The sequence below is a fragment of the Penicillium riverlandense genome (assembly GCF_028828495.1).
Source record: "Penicillium riverlandense strain IBT 135883 chromosome Unknown utg000006l_segment0_segment0, whole genome shotgun sequence".
Taxonomy (NCBI): domain Eukaryota; kingdom Fungi; phylum Ascomycota; class Eurotiomycetes; order Eurotiales; family Aspergillaceae; genus Penicillium; species Penicillium riverlandense.
Window position 1 is genome coordinate 451,073 of NW_026643197.1, and position 19,623 is coordinate 470,695.

The 19,623-nt window shown below is 54.1% G+C and overlaps 6 protein-coding genes across 6 annotated transcripts; 1 reads left to right on the forward strand and 5 right to left on the reverse strand.

Annotated features, from left to right (window-relative positions):
- Positions 1-241: 241 nt before the first annotated feature.
- N7474_006420 (transferase hexapeptide domain protein) lies at positions 242-1,009 on the reverse strand (the record flags this gene model as incomplete). Its single annotated transcript, XM_057197830.1, has 1 exon — positions 242-1,009. One exon carries the CDS (start codon positions 1,007-1,009, stop codon positions 242-244), a length of 768 nt encoding a protein of 255 aa, XP_057051270.1.
- Positions 1,010-1,227: 218 nt separating this feature from the next.
- Positions 1,228-1,866, reverse strand: N7474_006421 (Mg-dependent acid phosphatase; the record flags this gene model as incomplete). The annotated part of the gene is made up of 1 exon (XM_057197831.1): positions 1,228-1,866. One exon carries the CDS (start codon positions 1,864-1,866, stop codon positions 1,228-1,230), a length of 639 nt encoding a protein of 212 aa, XP_057051271.1.
- Positions 1,867-2,068: 202 nt separating this feature from the next.
- On the reverse strand, positions 2,069-6,916 carry N7474_006422 (uncharacterized protein; the record flags this gene model as incomplete). Its single annotated transcript, XM_057197832.1, has 10 exons — positions 2,069-2,936; positions 2,994-3,462; positions 3,512-3,609; positions 3,659-3,810; positions 3,863-4,438; positions 4,496-5,184; positions 5,237-5,418; positions 5,476-6,457; positions 6,516-6,665; positions 6,712-6,916. 10 exons carry the CDS (start codon positions 6,914-6,916, stop codon positions 2,069-2,071), a joined length of 4,371 nt encoding a protein of 1,456 aa, XP_057051272.1.
- Positions 6,917-7,247: 331 nt separating this feature from the next.
- Positions 7,248-8,799, reverse strand: N7474_006423 (putative UDP-galactose transporter; the record flags this gene model as incomplete). The annotated part of the gene is made up of 4 exons (XM_057197833.1): positions 7,248-7,544; positions 7,599-8,573; positions 8,626-8,655; positions 8,731-8,799. The coding sequence occupies 4 exons, from the start codon at positions 8,797-8,799 to the stop codon at positions 7,248-7,250; spliced, it is 1,371 nt and encodes a 456-aa protein (XP_057051273.1).
- A 1,040-nt stretch (positions 8,800-9,839) lies between these two features.
- Positions 9,840-12,089, reverse strand: N7474_006424 (uncharacterized protein; the record flags this gene model as incomplete). Its single annotated transcript, XM_057197834.1, has 1 exon — positions 9,840-12,089. One exon carries the CDS (start codon positions 12,087-12,089, stop codon positions 9,840-9,842), a length of 2,250 nt encoding a protein of 749 aa, XP_057051274.1.
- Positions 12,090-15,441: 3,352 nt separating this feature from the next.
- On the forward strand, positions 15,442-18,810 carry N7474_006425 (F-box/WD repeat-containing protein; the record flags this gene model as incomplete). Its single annotated transcript, XM_057197835.1, has 3 exons — positions 15,442-15,876; positions 15,928-18,633; positions 18,688-18,810. The coding sequence occupies 3 exons, from the start codon at positions 15,442-15,444 to the stop codon at positions 18,808-18,810; spliced, it is 3,264 nt and encodes a 1,087-aa protein (XP_057051275.1).
- Positions 18,811-19,623: the final 813 nt, after the last annotated feature.

The window sequence follows — 19,623 nt, forward strand, 5'->3', positions numbered from 1 at the left end:
TTGTGATGTTTCAGTACCCTATTAGCATCGGATTTGTTGCGGGGGTGCTGAATGGATGTATTACCGAGTTCTCCATATCCAAGTAGCTAATAGTCTATGTATTCCATTTGGAAAGTAATGTACAGAGGGGTGGGTATAAGCAGTAAAAGACAAGAATCTCCGAACCAACTGATGACAGCAACCAAGCTGCTCCGTCGCCAAGTACAGGAGAGATAGCCATGGCCATAGACTGAAACATGGTCTACCTCTTCTTCGCACCAGCAATCATCTTCCCCAAGGCCTCCCTCTCCCTCACAAGAACCATCAACCGTGCATCCTCAATCAACTTTCCTTCCGGTGCAGACCCGGGCACAGGCACCTGGGCAGCATTCGCCGCAACACGCACAGCCGAACAAGGAGGCCTTGCACCTCTCGCACGTGCTCGGCGCTGACCGACCCCAGACCCCCAGACAACCGTCCACTCAGGGACGCGTCCATTCTGCGGAACGACGCAGCCCGCGCAGACCTTGGCGTGGGACCCGACCTCTGCACCGCGGCGGATGGTCGCCAAACTGTCGATTGCGGCGGCGGAGTGGATGTGCGAACCCGGGAGAACGGAGGAGAGGGGGCCGATGGTGACGAAGTAGGATATGCGGATTGGGAGGCCTTGCTCTGGTGCTGGCGTGTGTATGGTTTGTGTGGTGTCATCGGTAGGTGTAGACGGAGACGGAGAAGCTGTTCTCGAACTCGACGCGCTGCGCTCTTTCGACGCCGACTCTGGCGCAGCGCCAATCACGGCTTTCTCGCTGATGATGCATCCATCCCCGATTATGATCGGTCCCTCGAAGGAATAGAATCGTGCGCGTGGGTGGATGACCGTGCCGGGGCCGATGGTTATGGGGTGCGTGCCTTGGAAGACGGCCGTGTCGGCGATTGTGGCGGTGGGGTCTGCTTTGAGGGGGGCGCGAGGAGGGCCTGGCGGGTTGGAGGAGGAGCGGTGGGTTGCTGAGGGAGGTTTTAGGGTGGCCATCGCTGTTATTGTTGTTGTTGCTGTGGTCGAAGTGGTCGGGGTGGTCGGGGTGGTTCCGCGGAGGTGAAGACAGTGGGTCAAAGCTCGCCCTACTACATACACAGCAGGATCTATATCCATAGACAGTATCTCTGAAATTCGGTGTCCTTCATGTCTAGGTAGTATATTCGGGTATCTCAATCTAATCACAAGGTAGTTACAATATATAAATAAAAAAATCACTCCCCGTCCGCGCGCTGCTTAATGCCGTTCCGTTTCCTCCAGGCCATGACCCCACGATCAAACTCGTCGCGAGTCATTCCATCGCGTACCAGACAAAAGGTAACCCCCAGCTCGGTCTCAACATTGCGATTCCGAGCCTCGTCATCAAAGAACAGCATATCCTCATACTCGACCCCGCTGGCCAGCTGAATCTTCGCAAAATGCGCCGTCTTGCTCGCAGGGAAGATCTGGATATAATCGAAATGATCCAGTGCGCGGGTCGTCTTCATCGCGTTCGCGGCAGGATTGTCAGAAAAGGAAGGGATGATATGCAGAGCCTTCAGCATGTCGCGCGCTAGGTCTGGGGCGTGGGTGCGCGATGCGAGCGCGAGCGGGATCTCGCGGCCGTTGCAGGCGTGCACGATTGACGAGACCGCGGGGTAGAAGGCGAACGACTCGCCCCAGCGGTCGACGGCGCGGGAGTTGTTGTCGCGCGGTTTCACCGGCGCGCTGACATGCGTGTCGACCCAGAAGGGCCAGAGCGTGTAGTCGAGGTCGAAGGCGATGAGTTTCGGGAGCGGTTGGCCGTCTGTGAAGGTGGCCGGGGCCACGGAGGCGTCTTCGAGTGGCAGTGTGTTTTGGCGCTTGGCTTTCATGGTTGGTAGAGGTAAGGGGAAAAAATCTAGGAAGAAAGAGAAAACCGTGGACAGAAGAGGGAATTTCGTGGGTCGAAGGGAGATGGAGCCGTGGGTCCCCGCACGGGGCCAGTCTAGTGGATTGGTGGATTGGGGAAGTATAAGAGTGATGATGATAATGAGCATTGTTGTTGACTATCTAGGTATACTGCTTGAAACAACATCAGAAGAAGTTAACAATATCCTTGAACTCATCCAGCAGCAGCGGGTCGATATCTTCCCACTCATCAGAGACCTTCATCGCCTTGTGCTCGATCTGCGCCGGTTCCTCAGGAGTGGTGGCGAACCTCGAAGGAGCATGCTTGACCCGTTTCTCATGCTGAAACAACTGCCCTTCCACTCCATCCATCTTGCTAGCCTTTCGCTTGGGTTTGCGCGATCCGTTTGCCTTCGACGGGAGCAGTGCCACAACGTCTCTCGAAGCCTCAGTCTCTTTGAGATCCTTGGAGATCTCCGGTTCAGATGTCAGGTCATCCCACACATCGAAGAAATCCAGATCTTCCTGTAGCTTGGGAGGCTGGTCCTGCTTGGCAGGCGATGTGGGCATGGCTGTTCCGACTTGGAGAGCAGTGACCTTGGCAGTGTTGCGTACTTCTTTCATTTCCTCTATTTCCACTCCCGATCCAGCTGTGTCGTTGAGTTCTTGAGCATGAGCGTTCGGCTTCACCACACTCGATGCCACTTTCCCCATCAGCACCGACCGAGACGGCAAGTCGTCGAAAAAACCGTCATCGTCATAATCACTGGACATAGTCTTCGGCCGACGGTTGGTGTTAACCCCACCACGCTCCGAAGAGGCTAACAATCCACTCGTCCTTTTCTTCTCGTACTTTCTCTCAGGCAAGGCGTTCTCCTCATCTTGTTCCTCCTCTTTCTCCTCCTTCAAGCTGTCCGCCGAGTTTTTCTTGTTCATACTCGCCGACAAAGTCAACTGACTGAGGCCGGCACTCTTCTGATTCGGAATAGCAGCCCGCTTCTTACTGGGTTTGGGCTGTTTCTCCAGGCCATCTCGGCAGCAGAAGTGCTTGCAGCTGTGCCACTACCAGTCAGCAGGCGAGATAGAATGAGAATTAAAGGAAGAAAAGTACCTCGTTTTGTCTTTGCATTTGTGATTGCATGCCCACCGTCCAGTTGGAAGTCGGACCGGCTCGTTTTCGTTTTCCTCATCCTCCAGCTGGACAGTACACATGTTTGGGTTTGTCGGCCAGGTGTCATTTATGGCGGTCCATCCGTGGGATTTGTGGGCTGGACGTGGCGGGCTGGGGGTGGGAGTATTGTCAATGGACAGCCAGTCTGCACTGTCCAGCTGACAGCTTAACGGCTCAATGAATTTCTTCGCTTTCTCGGGGCTCTGACTTGCAGCAAGGAAGTCGTCGAGTTCCAGGTCATCGCCGTCGAAGTCATCTTTCTCTCTATTGATTCGCGCAGATACATCCCCATTGCGAGAAATGCGTTGCGAAACGTCATTTCCTGGTCCGCTGGCGTTCTCATCGCGTTTAGACAGAAAGAAATGCGAAGGCAGGTCAGGTCTGATCTCAGCCTGTTTCCAGGTCCCCGCTATGCACCGTCAGTGTATCCCAGCCTCGTTTTGAGACGGAAAACGCACCGATATCATCACACATGACATGACAAACAATGAACTGATCTGGGCTCTTCACTTCTGCAGAGAGCTGTACTTGAAGTCCCTCCTGGAGCTTACTCGCACTTCAATAATATCAGTACCCAGCCGTAGGTTTGCATGTGAGTAACTGACCTAACCCGTCTGAAGTCAATCATTCGTCCATCCGAAGTCTGAGTCAAGGAGCAGACATAAACAGGCCGACGCTGAAAGAAGACAGGGACTTTGTCGTTCATAAATGCCATGTCCACTTTGAAGCGGATGATGACGGCGCCAATCTTCGTTTCCTAATTGCTTCTGGTCAGTGACAACTCCCAAAACAGATCGATAATATCAGACCTTGCCCATGATCTTCACAGCAACCCTCAACTTTGGAAATTCCTTGAGCCGTCCGAGCAGCTTGCTCCCAAAGGGCGGGTTCTTACTCAGAACCATCTCGATGCGATGCGCCTCCGTCGACTCCAGTGCCTCAATGCTCATAATCCCCGCCGCAGCCAGTCTGCGCACAGCAACAACACCCACCTGCTCGATCTGCTTCATCTGAAGCGGCGAGTGATCCCACACCTTCGCGCCGAAGCTGCGTGCCAGGGACAAGGCATTTTGAATGGCGACTGAATCGCCCCGCGCAATTTGACAGTCGATTAGACACCGAATCAATCTGCTGACATGCGCAAAGACCTGGTTTTTATCCTGCTGGAAGGGGAATTTGTGTTTTTGGAGCTGGTCACTGTCCGGGAACTCGATCGCTCCCAGCTCGGATTGGAGGAGAAGCGAGATCTTATGGCATGGCAGGGCGATGTCGACTTTGATCGGGTACCGGATGCCGGGGTCATTGTTGATCTCTCGGTACAGAGACTTTTCACCGGCTTTGAGTCTGAGTTCTCGGAATTCCTCGGCTTGGGAGATTACGGTAAGCTGGTAGTTGGGTTAGTTTAATCTTCGGCAGTTGTAAGTTGTACGTTATAAACTCACGGTCTGGGAAATGGTTGCCTGTGGCTTCAACGAGAGAAGCATCTTCATAGTCTCAAATCGGACGTAGTACCGTGCCATTGCTTCTCCAAACCCGGTTGATCGAAGAGCATCGGACTCCACCAGCCCACTTTCCTGAAGAAGCTTGATATCCTTGTCACAGATTTGCCGAAGCATCTCATCCTCGTCATCCTGGTTCGCACCCTCCTTGAGCTTGTAATGCGTGGGATTCCGTCGCAGACGAATGAACAAAAACGTGCCCGCAAGCCATTTAACCGCCGAGTCCACGTCAGAGACGTTCCCCAGCCCGATCTCCGCATTCAGGTGCTCAATCAGGTTGAGATGCAAGCAGCTTTCCAGGCTCTCAGAGCCAGAGACTAGTTTCTCGTAGTGAGCCACTCGTTCCTTGCGGGTTAATATTACTGCCGTGGCACTGTCGTCGAACTGGGGCCGGCCTGCTCGACCGAGCATCTGCATCATATCGAGATCGGAGTACTCTTTGCACCCGCCCTCTTGCCAGCCCACGGTGTTTTTGATGATCACCAAGTGGCAGGGCAGGTTGACTCCAACTGCGAGTGTTGGTGTACAGCAGATCACGCTGATTTCACCTCCCAGAAAGCCCTTCTCGACGGTATGGCGGTCTGCGGGACCAAGTCCGGCGTGGTGGAAGGCCACTCCCGCGGCGACGGTGGCTGCTTTTCAGTAAGCATTCAGCTGTCCATAGAATGTTGAGGGAATACATACCCTTCAGGTCGTCATTGTGCGATTCGATACGCTTGCTTGGTCCCTTCCAAAGTCTAGCTAGTGGATTGGTCATCGTCCACAGACGAGCCAGTTCTTTGGCAGTGGCAACAGTCGAGTTCCTGGTGCAGCAAAAGATCATGATAGGTCTCTGAGACGAGTGCATCCCAAGAACATCGGGAAGTCTACATATATCTCACTCAGCAAGACACTTCACGATCGTCCAGAAAGACTCGACTCACTTGGAAGCACAAATCTTATCAAAAGCAAAATCATTCGCGGTCGACTGATACCCATAAACAAATTTCTGCAACTTGACCGGCCGAAACTCCTCTCCGAAATGCTCTCTGTGCGCAGGAACATGCTGATTCGTGGCATCCTTGCCAAGCCACGTCGCGATGTCCTCCGAATTAGGGACCGTGGCGCTGAGAGCCACAAAGCGCACATTCGATCCGATATTCTTCATGCGCGAGACGACTGCTTCGAGGGTGGCACCGCGGGTTTCCTTGAGGATATGCACTTCGTCAATGAGGAACAGTTTAACCAGCTGCATGAGACGCATGTGGTCTTTCCATTTGCGGGTCATGCTGTCCCATTTTTCGGGCGTCGTGATAATGATCTGACTGTTCTGCACGCTGCGGAGCTGCGTGTAGTCTGTGTCGCCGGTGCACTCTGCACATTTGAGGTCCAGGGCGGATAGCTTGTGGTTCCAGTCTCGGAAGCGTTCTGCGCACAGTGCTTTCGTGGGCGCCTGGTAGACAACCTTGAATCGCTCGTCTTTCAGGGTGTTGAGGAGTCTGCAGATGGCTAGTTCCATGATAACCGTCTTGCCGCTACCCGTTGGAGCGGAGAGGACAAGATTTTCACTGGTGTTGTAGACAGCATGGAAGCATTTGGATTGGATTGCATTGAACAGCGGGAACCGAAAGAGCGATCTGTATGGTTCAGGGAGATCGTTCACGGAGACAAGAACGATCCCTCGAATAGAGGGTGGGATATCGGGGAAGGGGACTTTGGGGCGTGTTGCAGTCTCTGCGCTTTGATGGCATGAAAAGGGCTGGGAAGATGACTGCGTGGTATCTAGTTGATAGTACATGCGGTCAGTCTCAAGATAGCCCTGTTCCAGCGGACCTGCCTTCCGCATCAACGGGCTCGATGGGGTCGCTGATCCCATTTCTGAGGATCTGGACCCTGGGCCTCGCAGAGGGGTGATGCTAGCACTTGCTGGATTCTGTTAGCAACGAAAGTGGAGGGGTTGAACTGCCAGAGCCAAGTCACTCACGATGAAAGAATCTCGAAGTCTGCTGGGGAGCATTGTAGTACGCTTGATCGGACTGGTACGATCCCTGGAGAGGCGTAGATACAGGAAACCCCGAGTTCCCTCGAGGCATCGTCACTGCTGAAGCTTCGGTTTGGGCCAGTAGCTCGAGATCTGCTTGCCCATCAGCGGACGTGAAAGCGAGAGCGTGTGCAATTACCGAAGGCATCAAACTCATCTCCCTCGTCATCACAAGCAGGACGGATTGAGTCGTGGGGAGACCGCTGGGATCCTTCGATGAGCCTCTCGTCAATCAGGGCAGGCCTGGTGCTGTGGGTGGGAGTGGCAGGGTGGCAGTTATTGGGCCGCCACTTGGAGGTGGATGGGAAGCGGTTTGACTTGGAGAAGTGATGATTCTTTTGCATTGTGATTGAAGGGGCCAGTCATTGGAGATGGGCGGGAAGGATGGGAGAGGATGGAAAAGGGAAAGAGAGAGACTAGGTGACGGCACGTGGACAGTATGAGAACGTTTTCATTGCTTCGTATATATGCATGCATGACCGACATTCTCGGAGAGAGAAAATCGATCAAGAACAATTTAGAAGGCAGACAGAGCATCAAGCTAGTCACGGAGATTCTACCGTAAATCTCACCGGTCTATCAGATAGTTATTCAAAAGTCATTGAGCCATGAAGGAACAGCAAGGGTCCCCATTCCCCATTCATATCTGGACAAAGGTCATGTCCATCCCACCCTCTAGTTCTCGTCGAGGTAGTTACTAGCACTCACATTGCGACTGGAGCTGACGCGAGTGTGGCCGGGACCGGGAGAGTTGGGACGGGAGCTGGACATGCCGTCGGAGAGGAACGGGGTGCTGGGGAGCTTGATGGAGAAGTCGTTGGGCGAGTTCGAGACAGGAGAGCCCTGCTCTCCTGTGGAATCCTTTTCGTAGCTGTCCACCTGGATGGGAGGCGGGCGGACGCTTCCAGGGCTGAAGCTGGGGTTGCCGTAGTAATGTGTGCTGACCAGCACCGCGGCAGCACCAAGGATGAACTATACACAAAAGGTCAGCGCTCGCTCGTAAGCATTGGGATGGATGCAACTTACACTCCCAGTAAGCTCAAAAGAAAAGAACCAAATACTGCCGAGGATGCTGAAGATGATCATGCCGGTCGTGGCAAAGCTCCTGGCATCCCGCTGAGCATGGGTAATGTAGAAGCCCGAGATGAGACCGCCCAGAGCTTGCAAGCCAATGGCAGACCACACAGCCCAATTATATCCCTGGAAGAAGCCGTCATTGGCGATTTTCTCGCCATCCCGGAACACAACTCCAATGAAGAGAGCCGGGAAGGCAGAGTAGAAGGCCAATTGCACATTGCGAATCCAAAGAGACACGCTCGCAGAGCTATCGTTGAGCACTTTCTCAAAGTAGATGCCGGCAAACCCTGACGCCACCGAGGCTCCAATAGCTGCGAGCAGGCCAACTGCCGAGTCCAGATGCGGGTCAGCCGTCTGGATATCCTCCTCAATGCCCTCGTAGGTGGCAGAGCGCTTATGCAAATTCGCCGCCACCCCTTTAACAGCCTTCCACTCCTCCAATGAGCGCGGGAAGTGCACGCTCGCATTCTCATCCTGGAGGGACATCTGCTCGGAGTTGGCATCGGGTATCTGCACCAGCGCCACGCCCACCAGGAGAAGGAGAAGCAACCCCCACTTGCGGGCCCCGATGCTCCGTCTGAGGAGCATCAGCCCGAAGACGGCCATCGTGAAAAACTTCAATTGGAATGTAACCTGGAACGTGGCGGCCCGCAAGTTCGACAACGCAATGTACTGGAGGGAGTTGGATAGCACCTCGAACCCGGCGGGGATGGCTAGCTTCCAGGAGTCGCCCGAAAACACCGCGTTGGTCAGGGAGAAGAAGAGGGCGGTGGCGGGCATGGATGGAGGAGCGGTTTTGGAGACGTCGTAGAGGGCCATGGTGAGGGAGAGGGCGAGCTTGATCACTTCGTTCACGAAGACGGCGGTCGAGGTAAGGTAGCGTTTGCCGCCGGCAGGAGGCATCACTCGAGAGTAATGGGATAACTGGACCAAAATCAGCTTCGGCCCCCGGGGAGAGATGAGTCTGGCAACCTACCAATACGAAACCCGTGGACTGCATCGTCAGCTGCACGAGTAAACAAACAAGTCAGTCAGCTACTCGAGTCCCTCGCATACCCACCGTGTAGCGGGCAGCACATACCAAGATCCATGGGATATTCTTCGTCGCAGTCCGCAGCCACGACGACTGGCGTTGAGCGCGGTCTCCCATGGTCACAAGTTTTGTGTGTGGCAGGAGGTGGGTGAATTTTCCGCCGCTCGTAGGGAGCACAAGCACAAGAGCCGTCGTAAGGCAATTGGGTCTCACTTGTTCACTTCGGTGATGTAGGGAGCGACCAGAGATGGATGAAATCAGCGCAAAGGGTTAATTCAAGGACCGGTGAGTGGGTGGCCTGTCAGATCGACGAGCCAGACTGCCTGGGCCCCAACCTCCACTTCAGCTTTCGGCGATCGGTCAGGGCGAGGGAAGAATAATGAAGTGGCTGGGTAAGGACAGTGCGGACCAGCTGAGGAAGATCCGGGGTTATTTATTCTGTTCAAAGGAGAGTGAGATGGAAGAGAGAGCTATGCAAGGGAGAAGGAGAGGCAGGAATCTGGGGAATCTGAAGCCGCTGGATGAATGGGCGGTGTGGATCACGGGGACATGAGCTCGGGCGTTGCTATTGACCTTGTTTGGGCACGATCTGGGTGTCACGCTCTTCTTGTCGACTTGGTATTCATCCATTCTTATTTCCTAGCAGGTATCGCACTCATCCGGACCCCAAGAGACGCCATGTCCGCGGGACCCTTTGACGTCAAATAGTCCTCGGCCACGCACGGGGTCTTTTCGATGTCGTCCATCCTGTGGTCCAATATCGACGGCACGGGGACAACAACGCTAGCTGCCGTGATGCGTCCAGTCGGCAGTCCGCCAGTCCAGCCACCGTCCACTTTGGGCGCTTACCCCATGCACGTCATGCCTAATCTTAATTCGGGTTTGTAAAAGACAAGACTAGTATCTAGATTGTAGAATTGGGTATAAATGGACCATGTGTGTATAAACAAAGAAAAGACACTGTCGGTGATGAACCAAGGTTCTAATGCGATCAATCAAATGGCCAACAAGATAATAGAAGAGACGCCGGAGTCCGGTATGCATGAAGAGTCAAAGGAAGATGGCAGAAAGAGTGGGTGTGCGATCGAGCGAGAACACGAACGCAGGTCTTGATACAAATAACGGGGAAAACTTAAGAGGATGTGTATGAAGAAAGCTCAGTGCACAGCAGCAACGCTGGCACGGTCGTGGTTCTGGTTCCAGTCAAAGTCAAAAGACCAGAGCGGAAGAGATTGCTTATGCTTCGGATCATCCCCGCTATCCAACATGATCGCCTCACTGCTATCCGTGCGGCGGCGGGCATGCTGTTTCTGGTCCTCCGGGATGGCAGGAGGCGGATGATTTGGAGGCGGCTTGGGCGAAGGCAGCGGTGAGAAGCGGTGGATGGGCAGAGTCGGGGTGACCGGCGAGGTACCGCTGGTGGTGGCGGGCGAGGGCAGACTGCTCTCGGAGTAGGGCATGCTGAACCCGGGTGACACGATAGAGTTAGTTTTCTGTCCAGTATCAGAACCCGAACTCTGCGAAGAGGGACCGTCTTTGTCCGAGTGGGTGGCACCTTGATTCTGTGTGCCGGCGTAGATGGGTGGGAGACCCGGCGGCAGGACGGCGCTGAGGCGTAGGAAGGATGTGTCGGAGCCGCAGAATGAGTCGCGCGACGGCGCCGCCGAGATCATGGAGGTTCGGTCGGGCTGGTCGCCGTTGTAGTTGTAGATACTCGGCGTGATCTTGCCCTTGCGCACGCGCATTGCCTCCAGGAGATCCTGCTCTTGTCGAGTCACCGCAATAACACGGCTTCTCCGGTTCATGTCTCTAAGCTCTTGCGGCGTAAGATGTTTTGGCTTTGCCGGCTGGGCGACGGCCTGGGTAGCGTTTGACTGCCGGGACGGGGTTCGTCGAGTCGTGTTCGAGGCCACACCGGTCGATGACATGGATGTGTTCCTGCGCGCTGATTGACTCGGCTGACTGGGTTGGATCTGAGCCGAGCCGCGGCTGCTGGTCGAGGGTGCTCGCTCGAATCGTTTCAGAGTCGGGCTGATCATGGCATGTGCCGTCGAGGCAGTGTAAATTTCAGGCTCGAACTCCCCGTATGTAGCCACGCTATCCCGGAACTGTTTGTTGGCTGCAACGGGGTGGTTCTCTGCGGTCGGTGTGTGGTCGTCATCTTCACCCTCACTCTCAGATGAAGAGAGACATAGAACACTCGAGTTTTGCAAGTCCTTATTCTTCAAGGTGGTCTTGCTACTCTTCTTGGTCAACGAGCTCTTCACACTCCGCTTGTCATATGCTTCCTCGGGCGGAGTCATGAGTCGCTGACGGACCGAATCCATCCGGGAATTGGGTCCCAGATATGAGTCTTTGCGCCGACTACTGACAGATGGACTGTGCGTGGGCCCCGGGCGGGCGCCCGTCTCCAGGGTTTCCAAGGTACGTCCGCGGTCTGCCCGCAATTGCTCGCGGCTGTTGCTGTACACGCTAGAGCGACTCAACAGTGACCGCCGCGCGGCGTATCGGTCGAGAGCGAGATCAATCTCACTAGTCCCGACAGTTCGCTCCAGAGGGTGTTCAAACCACTCGCCATCTTTCGTCTCCGCGATTGACGCCAGATCCGAATTATCTGCCTGCTTGGAGGCCTCGGTTCTCTTGGCCCGATGCGGGGGCGCATCGGCTAGTCTGGGAACAGGCTTGCTTGCCGCCATATTGGGTCTGGTTGACGGATAGTCTGAAGTCACCGAGACGGGGGACGGCGACTTGGTCATGCGTTGAGGAGAGAAAAGAGGCGGTGCCGGGTTCCGTGGCTTCGGGAAGAGGAGGGAGAGATCAATTCGCGAGGGCCGCATCTTCCGCTTGGACTCTTTGGTTGGCGTCCGGGGCGGTTGATGTTGGTAGGTAACCTGCGGCTCGGCATGCAGCCCATGTCGTACTCTGGGTTGAAGACTGGGATCTTCGGTCGTTTTGGGCCGAGGATTAGACTCCTTCGAGGTGAAGTATGAAAAGAGGGTGGACGAGGAGCCGGATGGGTGTACTTTCTTTGAGGGTTTCGGGGGTGGCGGTGCAGCGTCGTGGGAGCGATAGTCTTGGCCCAACAGTGGTGACGAGGCTCGGACACGTAGATGGTGCGCCGGGGCCATGGCCTCTTGGGTGGAACGGCTGAAGATGCTGTTCTTGCGGGAGGTGCTGTCCGGAGTTCTGATATAGCTCGGCCGCCGTGCGTTCCTGGGTGGCTCCCATCCGCCATGCTCGCTGTACACGGGCAGATCGGTGCCCAGGATCCTCGAGGCCTTGGACGCCTTCCGTTCGAGGTACCGCATGTCTTCCTGGTTGGCGTTCATTGTAGATGATGGCCGTCGCGGGTTGGCACTGGAGGTTCGAAGGGGTACATGAACCGGAGAAGGGTCACGGTGTGCCATGGGAAGAAAAAAGGTCAATTGTCCATGCGCTGGGGGATTTAGGGCGATTCAAGTAGTGTTGGTGGTTCTTCTCTCGCTTGGACGACCGAGTCGATCTACTCCACCGAGATTGCGACAGGGGCAGTGGACGACACTCCACCACGAACCATGAAACCGCCGGATGAGGCGGGGAAGACGGGCGAATGTCTCACTCGATCAGGAAAATTGTTGGTATAGAAGAGACGAAGTGAACAAGTGAAAAGGGGAAGCTCCGGATGACAAAAGGACAGAATCCGGCGTCCCATATGATTTCTTGACAGGCGGCAGTGAAAGGGGGGAAGTATGCATGGACCACACACTAGACTTACTAGGGTTTGTTTCATTTCGGCGGGTGGAGATGAATGGGTCTCTCGCTTGGTGGCCGATTCCTCCCGTTTGATGGATCTGGTTAGTAGCCTCGTGTTGGTTCCATGGCTGTCCCTGCCTATCACTATCCCTTGCGTCGACGAACAAGCTTAAATGCACACGTGTGACCGGCCTGGGGGGATTTCCAATCTGTCCTCCATAATTGAGTGGATGGGAGCATTTCGAATCTAGCGCACGGGGCTGCGCAATCCGATCGGTGGATCAGGAACTATGGAGTCCACCACGATAGTCTCGTCCGCCATTTGTGTCCGTCCCAGCGCAGATCTACCCGATCGGGCCAGTCCGGTGGTCGCCAGCCGCGTTGGCGGGAGATGTGGCGCGGTGACAAATAAATCTCCATTGGCTCTACGAACTGCCGACTAAAAGGGGAGACCAACGGAGAGAGCCAAAGGGGGCACCGATCAACAGGCACTGGTTTCCATGGCAAGTGATCCGACAGGCGAAAGTCAAATGCTCCTGAACAGACATGGAGTAGTCTGACTTGCATACGACTCGGCGGGGGCCGGGATTCATTCAGCTCGGTCTGAGACGCGGAAGATTCAAACAAACCAGAAAACGGCGGTGCAGTAGAACCGAACGGCCACCCAACGAGCTGGTTAGCGATTGTTTTGGCTGATCTCGATGCGCATTGTGCCATGGTAGGCGAGGCTAGTGGGTGATGGTGGGCAATAATCAATCATTAGTGGGCGGATCAAATAGCGTGGAAGTCTTTTTCGGAGAATGGGGATGATTTACCTCCAAGGAAGTGCCGATCGTGCTAAATCATCTGTCCGGGGTCTGTGTCAGAATATGCAGGTCGAGTAATGGCACTGGGAATCGGATCAAATAAAAGAAAGCTTGGTGTTCGCCAGCCCAGAAATGGTAAATAGTACGGAGGATTTATTACCTACGGTAAAATTCCCCAGGTTTCTGAAGCCAGCCCTAATTCCCCAGCCCGCCCCAGCTTATTCTTCCATGTCAGATTCTACCACTCCGCTGGTGCCAGGATTCTCCGACTGTGGATCAGGATCATCTCCGCATCTCCGCTGCGACAACTACAGTACAGAGGGCCGTGACCTTTCCCGAAGACTTCCGACCCGCCTCCATGACCGCTGTACACTTTCTTTTCGGATGAGCAGGACGATGGCCTCATTGTGATAGAATTCATAGCGGCAAAGTCATCGATACATTGAAGGCCATTTCCGCGATCGAACAGGTTGCGGGCATGCTTGACTATTTTGCAACGGTGCGATATATGTAGCTTCTGGGGCTCACTGTGTATGGTTTTGTCGTCTTCTTTTCCCCGATACTGGGTCTTCGATGGTCTTGGCACGATGGACAAGTGGTTCAACAGCCGGCCGTCCGCGCATAACCCAAAGCTAACTCTCTAGGGCTACGAGCCTGTGTTTTGCTATTTAGATATCGCAGCTCGAAACATCTTGTTGCTGGAATGGGTCCTTCTGCCACGTTGATTGGAACTCTGCCGGCTACTATCCAAGGTCGTTGTTGGACTTTGGTTCGTAGTGGATTACTGAAGGAAAAGATGGCACCTTTAAAATCCGGTCTCTTGAACTCGATAAATCCCCTCCCCGATCAAGAGATGGCACAGAAAGGCCCTCCTGTGTGCTTGGATGCATATCCAACGGTATGTTTTGTAAGTGTTGGCGACCCACCTGCTTGTTGATCGCAACTTATCTGCTTCCAGCCCATACAAAAGGTTAAAGCTAAGCGACAGGGGACCAAAAGATTCCATGAATTATATCCCCGTACTACCTCCAATACAGAATACCCAGCTGACGATATATTATTGATGATGATATGATGATTACAATGTATTCCGTTATAAGCCGTTGTAACGATCTATTAACTACGGCTACGTGCAAACAAACTGCAATCATCCTTAGTTGTAGATATTTTCTGAGTTAGGGTTGGGCCAATCATCACAGTCTCTCAGGTTCTGCAGGCACGGTCTCCAGGAATATCGATATTAAGGGTTCATCCTTATTGGCTATTGGGGCTCTTGTACCTGGCTCTGCGTGCTCTCATAGGCCCCAGGATTCATATAGCAACTGCAGGATAGAGTTAATTATATATTGCGACATCCTGCCCTCCTTGCTTTACCAGATTCTATACTCCCTGGGCCCATCTTCAGCCTCGAGACATTTTACAACTAACTCTTATGGTCGTATTCACCTCTCATCTCCATAGATGAACAAATATCCACACGCTACCCGTGCGGTCACATCGTCATGAGTGATGGCGTCAGGTGCGCCCCCACTACACGTGACCTGTGGCGACCAGGATCTGGACCGAAGCCGGTTTGGCAGCCCCGAGGAGGGATGACGAGGAAATAATACACACAGGGGTAATAGGTGAACAGGCAGGCTGTGTGACGATGCGAAGGTGTGCCAGGCTGGGCAGCAGTAGTGAATCATTCTGTCCACACTGGGGAGAGGAAGGAGGTGGAGTTGCCTGCGGCGTTATTGAGGGAGTGAACGAGCAAAAAGGAGTGCTAGGCAGGGAAGACCAAATCAAAATCATTTCATATTAGTCGCAGTAGTATACGATTCGTTATTGTTCACATGTAGCACCTGTGAGAGAAGAAAAAGTGGCTGGCCACCGAAGTAATTGTTGTTTCTCCGCCCCAACTCCTTCTTGCCTTGTCAGCCGCCACTGTTTCTTCTCCCCTTCTTCCTCTGCCTTCCTTGCTTCAACACCCTCGGCCGTTAACCTGTTTCCTCTTTGTTATTGTCTCGCATTTCACACCTCTGCCTTTTCTCCTTCCACTATGTTCTAATCCCTCCCATCTCCCTCCTTTGGATGCTCTTGCGTGCGTCTACCGTGCTGACGGTTGTGCTCTGCAAGCATCTTCGGATCACTCCGATCTCGCTGAGGCTGTGGGCTTTTTTTTTGCCTTCTCACCACAGCGGTCTCCTCATGAGTGCCTCTCCCTCGAGAGCACTCCATCATGACTTCGAACCCTTCTGGCCCTCAACTTTCCGAAGTTACCCCGGCCACCGGTCCGAACGCGTCTTCCTCCACCCTACATCCTCCCTCCCGTGCCACCCACGGTCCGGATTCTCGCCTCGTACTCTCGCAAAAACGCGAGATGGATGGGCAGAATAAAGACACCTTCGGCCAAGGGCATCCGAATGAGGCCCTAGGGCAGTTTTCCTTCGCCCCCACCACCCGCACCACCGTGGTGACGACAACCACTACTACCACCACATCCTTTCCTCCTCTGAATATCAAACCTCCGCGCGCAGTCAAGGACTTAGATACCCGGCAGTACCCTCTCGCGTCGTCTCCAACTCCGGCCTCGTTGAGAAATCTCAAGTTCAAAATCGGGGACCGATCGATCGTGTTCAATGAGCCGGAAGACTCCGCCGGCGCGGTCCACGAGGTGAGTGAGATCATGTTCTTTCTAGTCTCAAAGTACTAACGTTATTTGCAGCTGAAGGAAAAGCACGACGCGTTGAAAACTTTGAATGGTCTGATTCGGTCCGTGAATTCGTTTGCCTCGGAAGGCGAGAACCCATCCCGACGACTGGCACCGCCAAGATTGTCGACCAACGCTTCAGGTCTCTCTCGGCACCGGCCCGTCTCTCCTATTTCCATCCCCGAGCCACGCCTTTCAGCATTGCCCCGAACGCGTTCCACTCGAAATATCTCTGAGCCGATCTCTCGGCGTACCCGCACTCATGGCGGCCCTACATCCACTCACCTGTCGCCTGCTGGGTTGGCCACGCCAGAGACCGAACACCAGATGCCAGCCCCGGGGGATGGCGTTGCTACACGGCAGAGGATAAACAGTGCGGCTTTTCCGCGCAGTGAGCCTCTGCTCCGGTCACCTCTCTCATCCGAGGTCGGAGCAACTGGGGCTCCGCAACCCCCCAATATGGACTCTTTCCTGTCGAATAGACCGGCCAACACTCGTCGTGCAGGATCTGCCTCGAGGAGCGGACCAAATAATGAAGCCGAGGCGGACGGGGCCGCTCCCAGTGGATCGGCCTCGCAGCAGCCTGATACGAGCGCAGAGCCTGCTGTGCAGCAGGAGCCAGAACAACTAACTTCGCTCTCCGCTGTTGAAAATGCTTTAGCGCAGGACATGTGCCTACCGAGCCCCAGCTTGTCTCCCGTGGCGGCCATGAATGCCATGCATGCCGAGTCCTCTTTTGAGTCTGAGGGGCTTGATGTTGACACGGATTCCAGTCTAGATCATAGTATCTCCCGCTTCCCGAAAGCTCTCCGAGCCGAAGAGACTGATGCTTCACGGGCCCTCGGTCTCCAACCAACCAGTGACTCAGCTTCGCGCTCGACATCTCTGCTGGATATGCCGAAGGTGCTGGAATTTTTCGATTCTGTGCCCGAAGAACTCAAAACATATCTCATGTACCAGTTTCTCCGTCGGTGCCCCAAGCCTACTCTGCATTTCGTGGCCGACATTGTCAACCCGACTTTGAAGTGTGATTTCCTGTCTCTTCTTCCCCTCGAACTCAGCCTTAATATCGTGAAATACCTTGATGTTCAGACCATGTGCCGTGCCGCTCAGGTTTCCAAGAAGTGGAGACACATTGTTAACTCCGATGAGAAGACCTGGAAAGAGCTTCTTGACCGGGATGGCTTCGTGCTCTCAGATGGAGAATTAGAACGAGCCATCAGAGAGGGTTGGGGCTGGCAGCTTCCTTGCGGCGTCGAAGAGCCCGAGAAGAACCTTAGCTCGCAGTCTCTGGTCAAGGGTGATAAAGAGATGTCTCCCGTCCTTTCTTCAAACTCTGGCCCAAGTGATAGAGCATCATCATTGGGATTGGGCTCTTTGGGATCTGGCCGGCGGTCTAAGCGCAAGGCAAACACTCGTGCCTCGAGCCGCAAGCTTGCCAAGCGTAAGATCTCGTCAAGCGGGAATGCCCACCCCGAACCGAATTGGAAGAAGGACATTGCTGCGTCGGAGGCTCCTTACGCAGCGGCCAATGCTGCAGCCATAGCTGTTCCATATCCGGAGATCGGTCTCCCTTCGCTTCGCGGCCTCTATCTGCACAAGTCTCTCTACCGTCGGCACCATGCTATTCGCAGAGGATGGATGAAACCGAATGTCAAGCCCCAACATATCGCTTTCCGTGCTCACGACCGTCATGTTGTCACCTGCCTCCAGTTCGATACGGACAAAATCTTGACCGGAAGTGATGATACCAATATCAACGTGTACGACACCAAGACCGGCGCATTGAAAGCGACCCTGGAAGGCCATGATGGTGGCGTTTGGGCTCTTGAATACTACGGCAATACCTTGGTGTCTGGATCCACCGATCGTTCGGTTCGTGTGTGGGATATCGAGCGAGCTAGATGTACCCAGGTCTTTCAAGGCCACACCTCCACCGTCCGGTGCTTGCAAATCGTTCTTCCCACTGAGGTAGGCAAGGATGAGCGCGGTCGTCCCGAAATGATGCCCAAGCATCCACTCATCATCACCGGGTCTCGTGATTCGAACCTGCGGGTGTGGAAGCTCCCAAAGCCTGGGGACCCTGTATACTTCCAGAATGGAGGTCTTGTGGATGATTCCGATTGCCCATACTTTGTTCGCGTCCTTACTGGCCATCAGCATTCTGTTCGTGCCATTGCAGCCCATGGCGATACTCTTGTTAGTGGAAGCTACGATTGCACGGTGAGAGTGTGGAAGATATCTACTGGACAGGTCTTGCATACGTTGCAGGGCCACTCCATGAAGGTGTACAGCGTGGTCTTGGACCATGCGCGGAACCGCTGCATCAGTGGTGCCATGGACCACATGGTCAAGGTGTGGTCACTGGATGACGGTTCCGTTTTGTATAACCTGGAGGGCCACACATCTCTAGTCGGCCTTCTTGCCCTGCAGAACGACCGCCTCGTCTCAGCTGCTGCAGATTCCACCCTTCGAATCTGGGATCCTGAGAATGGCCAGTGCAAGAGCATGCTAAGCGCGCACACCGGTGCTATCACCTGCTTCCAGCATGATGGCCAAAAGGTTATCTCAGGATCGGATCGGACCTTGAAGATGTGGGACGTGAGCAATGGCGCGTGCGTGCGCGACCTGCTCACCGATCTCACCGGCGTCTGGCAGGTCAAGTTCAATGACCGGCGCTGTGTCGCGGCAGTGCAGCGTGACAACCTCACATACATTGAGGTGAGTAACTTTAGATCCCTAAGAAAGTATCCATGCTGACGTCTTTGCTCCCAGGTTCTCGATTTCGGCGCTGGGCGTGACGGCCTGCCAAAAAGTAGACTTGGCAAACGGACAGTCGTCAACCGGCGCGGGCGAGAGCTATTGAACAACGACAATATCGACGACGATTCCGACTAAAACCAACAATCCTAACTGTTTCTTCTGAGCCCTACACCCGGCTGGAGGAAACTCTCTCCTTTACTGCATTTTCCTTTTTCTTTCCCTCTACCTCTCTTACGGACAACCATTGCTCCCATTCACGATACCCATCTTTACGGCTCTTGTCTCCATTGGGAACCCCTTTGCATAGCGCGGTCGGCATTGTTTGGTTAAGCAGCATTACACAGAACACGATGGGGGAAACAGGCGTTTGACTTGACATTGACATTGACTGCTTCTGATTTCTTATCAACATTCCCCCGGGCAAAACCATCCTCTGAATTTTTCCAGTCCCCGCCTCTTTTCTGCATCTTGTCCAAGACCTCTACTCTTCGTGCACAACTGATTTTTTCCCCTTTTGAATCTCGGTCCGATCGACGATGATTCGTTCTGGGGATTGTTCATCTGTTCTGGTTTTATGCTTCTTAATAGATTACCTGTCAATGATTGTGCGTTTATTGCTGTGTCCGTTGTATTTCTCTGGTGTCGTAGTCTTTTCAAGACCCGGGTAGTCATATAGACCAAGCTTGGTTCCAATGGGGAGGATATATCGTCTCCAGATGAGACTATGTCTTACATGCCGAGTATGGGAGTAGATATAGTACAAAAAAGGGTGACCCAGTCCTGCTGGGACAAACATGATATCAAACACCAGTCCAGATGCATCAACAGTATTCACGGCTCGTAGGAGAGGAGCAGTCCTCCGAGGTAATATGGTACAATAGAGAACGCAACAACTGGAATCCTCAAGTTAGTATAGACAGCAACATGTGCAAGAGGACGAAATGGCTC